This window comes from Gouania willdenowi, unplaced genomic scaffold, assembly GCF_900634775.1.
Source record: "Gouania willdenowi unplaced genomic scaffold, fGouWil2.1 scaffold_422_arrow_ctg1, whole genome shotgun sequence".
NCBI classification, from domain to species: Eukaryota; Metazoa; Chordata; class Actinopteri; order Blenniiformes; family Gobiesocidae; genus Gouania; species Gouania willdenowi.
In genome coordinates this window covers 1-11470 of record NW_021145183.1, presented here as the reverse complement: position 1 = coordinate 11470, position 11470 = coordinate 1, and the positions used below count along the sequence as shown (strand labels likewise).

General features: G+C 36.7%; 1 protein-coding gene and 1 long non-coding RNA gene across 2 annotated transcripts; one reads left to right on the top strand and one right to left on the bottom strand.

The window, feature by feature from the left end:
* The first annotated feature begins 555 nt into the window (after positions 1 to 555).
* On the top strand, positions 556 to 10916 carry LOC114460308 (FXYD domain-containing ion transport regulator 6-like). Its single transcript, XM_028442237.1, has 10 exons — positions 556 to 876; positions 3255 to 3309; positions 3437 to 3463; positions 6007 to 6030; positions 6356 to 6379; positions 7507 to 7581; positions 9150 to 9195; positions 9309 to 9346; positions 10536 to 10559; positions 10652 to 10916. Exons 2-9 carry the CDS (start codon positions 3258 to 3260, stop codon positions 10538 to 10540), a joined length of 291 nt encoding a protein of 96 aa, XP_028298038.1. The 5' UTR covers positions 556 to 876; positions 3255 to 3257; the 3' UTR covers positions 10541 to 10559; positions 10652 to 10916.
* LOC114460309 (uncharacterized) lies at positions 1042 to 2280 on the bottom strand. Its single transcript, XR_003673580.1, has 3 exons — positions 2185 to 2280; positions 2033 to 2080; positions 1042 to 1901 (listed from the first exon to the last, which is right to left on the bottom strand). It is a non-coding gene; the product is annotated as an uncharacterized LOC114460309 (long non-coding RNA).
* Positions 10917 to 11470: the final 554 nt, after the last annotated feature.

Below are 11470 nucleotides of genomic sequence, written 5' to 3'. Positions count from 1 at the left end.
CTTACTTTCATACGCGTTTTGACGTCTTCTTCTTGTTCTTAACTTTTCTGGTGGGTTAAAAACATCCGCCAGAAACGTGTCCGTCTGTAACACCGGTAGCCATTTTGCATTCGTGTTGTGACCTTTTTGCATTTGTGTTCGTTTCTGTAAATGCATTCACCTGACACTTCCCAGCCACCGTACAAATCTGATCCTGGTACAAGTTGACTACAAAGGTTCCCACAGTTAGGTATTACATTTTGTGAAGGTAAGATATAGCAATAATCAATGACTGCTTTTCACCTTTCACTTTTCTAAAAGGATGTTGTGAAGTTGTTTAGACACGTGACAAAAACGTCTTTTCAATGCTTTTCCAACCATGTTTTTGCTGGGTGGGTATTAAAACACGTACAGCACTAAGATAGAATTTGACAAAGCCTTCACTTCAGTAACAGGCTGTTGTGACCATGAATGAGCTGCAGTGTTTATACATGGACTCACTGCACTGGATGGAGCTTGATTTACTGATGATGATGGAATGGTTATCAGTGCAGTATGTGCCTGGTCTGGCTGGGCTTGTGTTGTTTACCTCTGCGGTACAGGGTTACATTTTGGGACTCATTTCAGAGTGGCACCCCGCCCCCTCTCACCGACATAGCCTCTTATTCCTCAGACCAGACCAAGACGGACCCAGAGGCTCCTGCAAACCACAATAACTCACCTCAGAGTTTATTGATTTTTTTTTTTTTTGTTAATCTTTAAACGAATTCAGTGTGTTTTTCCACGACTGGATGAACATTAATTTAAGTGAGATTTTTTTTTTTTCTTTAAATTGAAAACTTTGACTTTTGGCTGAAAGTCTCACTCTTGTTAAAGTTCACTGGAGGCTTATAAACGGTAAGTTTAAAACCCTGTTTCTTTCTAATGTTTTTCGTCAAAGATACAAGTAACTGCAAGTTAAAGCTAATAAAACAAACAAACAAACAACCCCACATGACTCAAAAACACAGATTATGCACTGAGTTTTAGTCTTGCAGTTTTTGTTCGATTTTCTTACCGGTTTCCTGAACGCACCATTGTACCAACACTAGTACGACGCAATCCTGGTATTGTCCTCTCGCACCTCACAGTGTTGTTACTTTTTCGACTTCTTCTTTTAATCCAGTGATTCCCAACCAGGGGTACACTTACCCTGAGGGGTACATGAGCACATCGCAGGGGGGACTCGAAAACAGGCATCAATTCATTTCAAAATAATAGGAAGTTGTTCCTAATTCCTTTTTAACATATTTTTTGGAGAGATTTATCACAAACTTACAGTACTGTTCCTTAGTTAAACACTGTATTTTCTTGTGATATATTAAAACAGGGTTATTTTATATTGTAAAAAACATTTAATCACTCTTTTTACAGTAGGAGACAATATATTGATGCTATATTTTACAAAGAAGACAGTGTGTACTTACCAATGTGTTGTTTTTTTTTTGTTTTTAAATACACTTGTTATTTTGAGTTGGTCGATTTTGCCTTAGTTAACCAGTATTTAGAGTAAAGTTGCAAATAATAATAATAATAATAGCATAAACTGTTCTCAATATATGATGAGTGTGTTTGTATGGCAGATTTGATGTAATGTAGGCCTATGTACTATGTAAGATGCTCCTATATTCCCATTTCAATCCTTTACAGAATGCTAACAAACAATATTATTGGATGGGTTCCTGTTTAAAAACATTTACTTACTGCATTTGTTTGATTAAACTTGAGTGGCATGCCTTTGTTTTTAATCCTGCTCTCGTGGCTCAAGTGGGCATTTCTCTCCACTCCATCCCACGTGTTCACGGCCTTTCTCTCGTCATGCATGAAGAGCAGATCCTGTTTCCTACAGCAGCGCTCAGAGCAAACCATGGCCAGCTAACGATCTGTACTTTGCAAACATTATATTTCATGACACACATTTAGAGCTGCTGCAGTTAAACATTGTATGCACATTTAATTTAATGTCATCTTTGGTATTCTTTAGATGTTATTTGACATCTTGGTGAACACGTACCTCTTCCCCTGAGGGTAAGATAAGTGTAAGGGAATCCCAAGGAATGCACTGCACAAAATAGAGACGGCAACAGAAAAGCCCTTTAAAGTAGGTGATAAAATAGAAAAACACTCCAAACCATTGAAATACACCAAGTGCAACTCTATACCAACCTTACGTTGCAACCCTTCGTTTGCTGAGCTCCCAGTTCTGGGCTGCTGAGCTTGAAATAGACCCTCTTCTCTTTCTCAGGGTTAAGAGACCAAATCATGAAGACACATATCGCAGTAACAGTGACCCTGTTATGTTGTGTCATGTGAACTGGACCATCTTGTCCCTGCCAGGCATTTTGATTAAAGGTCACAGCCCTAGTTTCACAACTGAGATTAAATTTACTACAGACATAAGCATTCAGACCACTGACCATGTATAAACAAGGACGCAATTTATTGGCCTGAGAAAGTGTTTTCGTTGTAAAGTAATGTCATGAGTTCACGAGTAACATCATCAAACACTATCGTCATATCCTTTCTATTGAAATCATTTTGTAAGTAGTTCAAACTATATTAATCTTTGCGTAAACGTGGGATAATCTTTTATAAATGACACAAAAATATATATTTTCATTTTCAAGATACACGGTGTTGCTTAAATCATTGTCCTTTTATTTTTTTAATTAATAAAAAAAAAATCTCACAATCTGTATTTCTATACTGAAAGTACTGATAGTGAAATATTAATCTAGTTAAACTAAAATACAGTAACATATTTCCTCAGACATGATCAAAAACTAATTCTAGAAAGAAAATCAAAATGGGGAGATGATCCAGAAAAGATTGTGAACCACTGCATTAATTACTGCTTCTTTCCACTTATTTACACAATGAGATTCTTTAAAAAAGTCTGTCATCACTTGTTCATTCCATCATTATGGTCTACAGTTGTTTTTAAATAGTGTTCTAAGCAAAATGTTGTAGTCAGACAAAGGGGGTACTTGAGTCAAAACAGTTTGAGAACCACCAGTTTAGATCATGTAAAGGGGCGGAGTTTGGGGTTAAATGAGCCAATGAGAGGTAATCTTTGTGGAATGTCAAAACATTCCAATACCAGCAAAACAATGTTTTAATGAACTAGAGATTTAGTTGAGTCTAGAGTCTGGATTATCTAGAGATGAAACTGTAATTAGCTATCAAAGTTCAAACTGGTACACAAATGTGTAACATGCGTGTGATTTTTGTCAAAGGTGATGGATCTTGTGGCGTTGGTGGCGTTCAGCTCCTGGTTGGCTCCTGCACTTGGTGAGCATTCCTCTCTTTATTTTTGTTATCTAAAAATGTTCCGCGTGATGGTTCTCCGTTACTTCCCCTTTCCTGATTTCTCATTCAACTGCTCCGTGCTAAATGATCCGATATGTCTGTATGACAGGATCAGCCTTTGGCAGGGAGATGTTTGGTAAGTTCCCTGGATTATAACGGCATATTGTTTTTGCTTCTCACTTATACTGTCTGGCTGTTTGCCATGAGCTCCTCCACACTTGTGGAATACAAAATGCCACGTTTGATTAAAACTACATCATTACTGCATTCCACTTGTGCTACATTTTGTTTTTTTCTCTTGGTATTTTAAGCAGTTTTGTTGCTTTTTTTTTTTTGGTGTGAAGGCCGTGGCAGCATAGTGTTTTAATTTGCTCCACATGTAGTAATCACTTATTCCAACAGCTGCCAAGTTTTCAATTCTTGAAGCACGGCCTGGTCTTTGTGTTGTCTCCTTGTGCTCCCTGCATGCCTGCAGCTGAGCTTGATGTTAAGCAGATTTGCCCACACAAGTTTAGATTGTTCATTATTTTTGACTCCCGTGCCTGGCTCTGAGGTCAGAGAGTGGGAGACGCGTCTACAGCTATGCTAGAAATTCTGCTCAGAGAAGAAATACTACAACATGGACTATCATTACTAATGAAGGAGGCCAGAGTTCACTCCAGCACTCTGATTCTCGTAAAGAAGCAATAGATTCATGAAATACATATAGTACTGTATCTATGTCTCTATTTTAGTCTGGGTTGGGGTTAAATTTAAATCACGTTTTCAATTACCCATGTTCACTTACAATTCAATTACTATTACAGTTATCAGCAGTTTATCCAATTACAGAAAAATTGCAATTATTTTTATCCTCAGAAAGTCAATTACACTTACCTTCTCAATTACTAACGTTCAATTACAATTAATCACAATTACTGAGCCTGAAATAAATAATAATAATAAAAATAATACATTTTATTTGTATAGCATTTTTACAGTGCTCAAAGACGTTTTACAGGTATAGAAAATAAGTAAAAATACAGAGACCATGAAATAAGTAAAAACACAATGCAATAAACAATAGACTACAAGATAAAATGGCTATACATTAAAGCAGTCTGGAATAAGTGGGTTTTTGAGGTGTTTCTTGAAGGTGAGAAGATCCGTGCACTCTCTGAGATTTTGAGGGAGTGAGCTCCAGAGGGGGGGGAGGGGGGGGGGGGACGGCAATAGAAAAAGCTCCGTCTCCCCAAATAACCTAATAAAAGTTTACCTTCCTCTTGTGTTAGCTTTCTGTTAGCATCTCAAATGATAACGTGTCCTAAATCAGCTGTAAAATACACTAAAAACAAATATCTATCATCTCATTTATTTCCTATTAATTACCTTGTTAGACTTCCTAATCAATAAAAATATTGGTTCCAAATATTATTTAAATCAGCCTTTTTGTGTATTTCTTCGCTTCATATTTCCTTGTAGCATTTCTTTGCGTTTATTGTTGTCGTCCGGTTCAGGCATTCTCATCCACGTGTCTCATTATTATTTTTAAGCGTGGCTCTCATCCTGAATTTTTTTTTTCCAAAGCACAACTTTCATTTTCCTGTGCAGGCCTCACATGTACTCTATACAAAGCCCCTTTCTTCCCTCACATGTTTCATTCTTCTGTCCTGCTGATCCTGAGCAGACACATCCACTGCCTGTTGCTTCAACTTCACTGCTTGTTGGTCTTTGGCTGCGATGATCATTTTCTTGACAAATTGGTTGTTAGAACCACATACAATACAGGTGAACTTCACTTTAAACAAGTTAGTGGTTCTAAAATAATTTAGAGCTTCATTCTTTCCTCCCTGGTCTGCAAAACAACAAATGCAGAAGAGTATAGCCTTGGAACCTTCTTATTTATAAAAATCAAAATGTTACTTAATGTTAATTATGGTGTCCTTAGTTAAATTAATTGTCTTTGAAATCAAATGCACTATAAGCAACATGTGGTGTGAAGAAGTGAAAGTAAAAGATTACAAGTACTCACGTTACTGTAACTGAGTTGCTTTTGTGGGGTACTTGTATTTTTTGAGTATTTTTCAAAATGAGTTATTTTTTTATTGTACTTAAGTACGTTTTAAAAGAAGTAAAGTCATTTGTTACATTTCTGCACCATACTGTTACTGAGTAAATTATTATTTTTGGTTTTAAATGGTCAACGGACATTGTGAAACTACAAAAAAATGAAATGACCAGGCAACAATCAAATGCATCACATCATAGCCGACCAATCAGATTAAACATAATGAACGGCACCAAAACGGCATTGAATGGAGGTTCATAAATGTAACTATACTTATAACCTGAGATTTTGTTGGTGTTATTTGGTATGTTTAAATATAATGATTTCATTTTATTAAAAAAAAAAAAAAAAGATTTATTACCATAAATAAACGTGGGGGGTGAAAGTAACTAGTAACTTTTACTTTGAGTACTATTTTATTGAGCTACTTGTGTATGACTTACTTGTACTTGTACTTGAGTACAATTCCAATCAAGTAACAGTACTTCTACTTGAGTAGGATATATCAACAGATGTTGTACTTTGGTTATATAGACTGTAAACTTTGCCGTCTGTTTTTAAAATTCACACTTACACTGGGTGACGACGCTCATGGAGCTGTTAATTATTTATTTTTGCCTCCTTTGTTGCAGCTTCAGCAGCAGCGAATGACAGAGGTGAGTGTTTTTTTAAGCTCTGCTTGGAAAACAGAAAATTAATTGAAGCATTGGGCTCATTGTAAGTGATGCGCTGACACCGAGCTGTCTAGTGTCCATATGAATGAATTCTGAGAGCTGATTAGCAGCGAGATAATGAGCACTCTGAGATGTGTGTGTGTGTGTGTGTGTGTGGTGTGTGTGTGTGTGTGTGGTGTGTGTGTGTGGGGGTGTGTGTGTGTGTGTGTGTGTGTGTGTGTGTGTGTGTGTGTGTGTGTGTGCAATGGTGCATGTGTGTAAAGCTGTCTCTTTTTATATCCCCTCTCTGTTTTCTGTCTCTTCCCAGACTATGACAGCGCTTTTAATTACGGTGAGTGTCGAGGAGAGGAAACACGGTTTTTTTAAGGGGTGACCCTGTTAACAAGAAATATCTGGGACATCGAGATGATCCTCTTTTTTTTTTTTTTTACAATTTTTACACATCACACGGAAATGAGTCAAGCCATTAGGGTCACTCTAGCACAAATACTTGAAATCTTGCTCAGTGTTTGAGTTCTTTGTTCATATTGAAATGCATTAAGTGACTCACAGTGTAACCTCAACAATTTTTAAATGAATTAAATACTTTATAAATAACAGTACTTGGGATTTATAAAGTGATTTCATGCTATATTCATACTGATGGAGGTTAAGTACATCTGAAGCCACAGTTTTCTTTGAGTAGTCCATCAAAAGTATTGATTTGATCATTTAAAATAAAAATGGTCCCACGGGTAAAACATTTTGAAATATTTTTCTTTTTATGTTCTACTGTTTATAGATGGTAAAAATGTTATAATGTGTTATTCAACATTGATTTCTGCAGTAATTTTCTGTACATTTTTCATTTCAGTCCTCGGATAAGAATTTATTTTACTTCTAGTCTTAATATAGCCAGCTAAACATGTAGAATTTTAATTTATTTTCTGTGCCACACATCTAAATAACAACTGTCCATGTATGGCCTGACAATGAGCATTCTTCTCACCAGAGTGAAATGCAAAATGCTCCCTTTTAAGGTGTTCGTTGTAGGGAAAAAACATTCAATATTATTTATTGATGAATTATTTATACTTTCTATTTAAATAGATGTAAATGTAATGCTATTTAGAAGGAACTATAGTGATGAGTAAACAAACAGTACCATGTTTGCTCTAGCTCTGTAATATATTTCCCATAAATTAGATGCTGATTATTTTTGTTATTCTTAAACCACATTAAAAAGTTTTTTTTTTGTTTTTTTTTTTTAATGTTTTTTAATTCATCAATTTGTGTCAAATTCAATAATGTTTGAATTTGACACAATTGCTCTGGTTTAAATGCAAACTATAGAGTTAAATTTGACTGTTGTTAACATCTTTCTGCTGTCTTTAAGAATGTGTGCTATTAGGCAGTAACAGTGACTGTGTTTCTAGCCAAAAAGATGTCATTTTATTCAGTATTTTGTTTTGATTTCAGATTATGAATCTCTACGAATCGGAGGACTGGTCTTTGCAGTGGCACTTTTCCTTTTGGGTATTGCCCTCATTGTCAGTAAGTAAATGACCAATTGCCATGCACAGATTAAATGCATTATTCAGTGTAAACGTGTGTTTAAAGTAACGACACGGTTCAGATAGGACTGCAGAGTGAGCAGGCTTCTGTTTAAAGCCTGAATTCTGTTTTGTGGAGAATCTCAACACTCTGCACGGCTGTCCTAGATCACAGCGAGTTGTGTTTATAATTATTTCCAACATTTTTCATCTCAGTGTCTTTCCAAAGTTCCTTCTCCGACCTTCCAGCACAACACTGACAGAGGCTGCTGTCAGTGTTAACACCCAAAGCCAAAACCAATGGATTAATATTTTAGAACGATCCACACTCTCTCTCTCTCTCTCTGCAGCTGCTCACGATCAGCAAATTGGAATTCTAACAGCGGCTTAAAACTGTTTCATCATGAAACAGATTATTTATAACTAGAAGTATGCACAAATTAGTCAAGTCAAGCACATCAAAACACAACAGTTTGCTTGACTGTTATTGAAAACTGAAGCTTCAGCTCCCAAGCATGAGCATTAACACAAGAACTTTGTACAGAAACGACTCAAAACTCTTTCTATGATCGAAAATGAAAACTGAGTGCATATAAAATGGTGTTCTTTTAGGTTTTGATCATCAACTGATTGCGTAAAACTCAGTTTATTAGATGAAATTCTGTTTGAATTTGACTTCATCACCTTATTTTTATTTTTATTTTTTTTTGTGACTCTGAGTGCCGGAGGGAAGTCTTAGAGGCAGAGCATGAAACAAAAACACAAAACCAGAAAACTATAGAAGTTTCATAGGCCTATTTGCACATTCTAATGTTGCACTTTAAGTATTTTAACAAATCAACAACTGCAGGCAACCTTTAGTGCCACCTTGTGTCGACACCAGTGAATAAAACATGAGCTTTTCGACCGTTTATTCTTAGTCCTGTTACTATGTGGGTCACTGGCGTGGTCTGGACTCCCCCAGCTGTTTTGTGAGTACTGCCAACTATTTTAGCCACTGCTTACTTTGCACTTAATACCATTACTGCAATACCATGGCAGCACAGGATGCACTTTGGATTTAATCTCTACAGTTTGACATGTGAAACATGTTTTGATTGGTTTTCCATGACATTCTGCCTTCTATGGATGAACTATGTGGTCTAATAATGTGGATGTTATTTTGCTGACGTGTTCAAAAATAGAGCAATAACAGGCAGGGAACAAAGTGGATCACAGATTGTTTGTTCAAAATTTAAATAACGCTGAAGTGCTGAAGTTCTAATGTAAAATCGTTACTGTATATGTGGCTTTGTGAAAATGGTTTGAGTTATTTAAGCAAATGATACAAATGTTTTGGCTCTTGTGGGCAACCTAACACACACACACACACACACACACACATTTTCTGCGTGTTGCTGCAGTTAAAACCGTTGAATGTATTTGTGATTTATTTATTTGGCACAAAGCCAATAAGCCTGGGTCCTTTTCGACTTCCCTGCACTTGCAGCTGAGATGGTCTTTTTGGTTTGCAATCCAGTCACAACATAACTTTGTGTGACCATCTTTATTTTTTCTGCCAATAAACAGGCCGAAAGTGTACCTGCTCAAAGAGTGACAAGCCTGTCAAGTCAAGGTTAGTTAAACAGAAATAAATGTGACAAACCGTGTGTTTTCTTTGATGCATTTTGCACGCAGGACGCCTTCATATTTTAATGTAACTCAAAATGTTGCCTTTCTTCTTCTCAGAGCCAGTGGTCCGAATGTGGAGTCAGGAAACCAAAGAGGTAAAACTGTTGTTTTTCAAACTGTCCCATTTATAACTTTTATTTATATTGAGAAAATCAGCTCTCAATTTCAAGAGAGACCTATTTAATGATGTGGTAGGTAGTTGAGGAGTACAGGAGCATAAACAATGAACTGTTTACTGCATGAGGTCAAGTGTCAACAGAGTAAAGACAGATGGATGGGCATTTTCTTTTGATCAGAAGTTCCTAAACTATTATTGTGAGATAATGTACAATAGTAGTTACTAATCTATTACATGATCCCCAGGACTTAAAGGTAGGGTAGGCGATTTTCAAAAGCTAGCATGATTTTGAATGTAGCCTCCCCGATGGCTCCGCCTTTTACCTCCCTCGCTCCTCCCCCCTGTGCTCCATCTCACCCTCATGCACGCGCACAGCCGCTGCAGAAGAGGAGCTCAGCTCATCGCTTGTATTGTGTAGAAACTTTGTTGTCTCATGTCTCATTTAGCAGTAAGTAAACAATAAACTTTAGCATTATATATGTTAAAAAAAAACGTAAAAAAAAAAAAACGTGACCAAAAACTCTGTTTTAACTCTGTCAGCGGTGACGCACTTTCAGTGTGAGCGCGTGCATGTGAGGGATCGAGAACGAACAGGGAGACGTGATTGGTTAAAAAAAAGGTTAGTTTTTTTTCCATTGGTCAAAATTTTTATAGGTTAGATTTCAACCAAAAGCTTAAAAAGTGTATCTGGAGAAAATCTCCTACCCTAGCTTTAAACAGGACATCACTCTTTTTTTTTTTTTTTTTTTTTTTAGAGTAAAAGCAAAAGAAACCCGAAATTTTAGCATTTAAAAAAATATTTTTTTATTTTATTTTTGTGTGTATGTGCTCATAAATTGCAATTGTGACAATTAATGAATAGTTAGCAGTCTTACTTAACTAACTTAGGAACCCAAAGAAAATCGGTGTGTTTGGAACACCCTACTTTTGCTAAGTGCTATTTCCTGTACTTATGAAAGTTTCCTGGAAACTGTGGAAGGAAGTAATTAATCAGACCTAAAATCTATACACAACACAAAACGTGGTTCTGTGAATAAGTGAAGAGAGTCAGGAAAAGGAAAATAAAATTAAAAAAAAGAAAAGAAATGGCTGTTTGCTTTGGTTTTGTTGGATAATTTGAAACTTTTGATTGACTTTTATTTTATTATTTTTTTTTTCCTTTCCAGCTTAACAGATCCAGACCAGCACTGGTAGGTCACTAAACACATCTGAAATATATAATTGTATATAACAGTTAGAACGGAAGGTGTAAAAAATAATGACCTTATATCTCCTGTTGTAGGATGACTCGCCATTGGGGGGAGGGGCAGCAGATGCAGCAATGACTCCATAAATGATCTTTCCATAAACACCAACCATGTGATCTTTATTTAGTTTCTTAATGTCACTTAATTTCTCTTTTTTTATGACTTTCTCAAATGTTATTGTCAGTGATAGTGTGCCAACTTTATAAAATAGTAAATGTGTGATTCTTCTTTGTACCGTACCTTCCTGAGTGATACTTGAGAATAAACCAAATGTCTTCAATGATTTCTTTTCTCTCTTAAGTGTGGCTCTTCTGTTTTATTTTGAAATTCCGCAGAGCCAAAGCAGCCTGTTCAGCCCTTTACTTAGCTTTGCTTGGCTTCTGCTGACTCTGCAGACACTTCAGTTACACATGCAGTAGTAACCACCAACAGGGAGTGTGTGTGTGTGTGTGTGTGTGTGTGTGTGTGTGTGTGGGGGGGGGGGAGGGGGGGGGGGGGGGTTGATTTATGTGCTATACTGTGCAGCTCTTGGAGTGCTCCTTGTAAAGAAAACACTTCATTTTACCAATCTCTGCATTCAGTGGGGCTGTGTATTGGCAGATTTTACACTGTGGTGAGTCCAAGTGCCTCTGCAGAGCAACAACATGCATATGCAAGCAATCCCTTTTCCTTGGAGATTAAAGAAGACCGCACTGCACAAAGACACAACATGAAGCAGAATTACACACTCCTTCACCGTGACGGACCAGACCCGCTTGTATTAAGACGCACACACTCACAAGCTATTTGTTTTTATACAGCAACAACCTTAAAGATGCATGTTCTCTATAGAAGGCAAAGGAAAATGTATTTGT

What these genes read in the sequence shown, in the direction of transcription:
- LOC114460308 (XM_028442237.1), top strand. Translation starts at nt 3,258, where the DNA reads ATGGATCTTGTGGCGTTGGTGGCGTTCAGCTCCTGGTTGGCTCCTGCA. An exon ending in TGACAGCGCTTTTAATTACG is followed by an intron (nt 6,380 to 7,506) that starts GTGAGTGTCGAG and finishes TTTTGATTTCAG; the next exon opens with ATTATGAATCTCTACGAATC. An exon ending in GACAAGCCTGTCAAGTCAAG is followed by an intron (nt 9,196 to 9,308) that starts GTTAGTTAAACA and finishes TCTTCTTCTCAG; the next exon opens with AGCCAGTGGTCCGAATGTGG.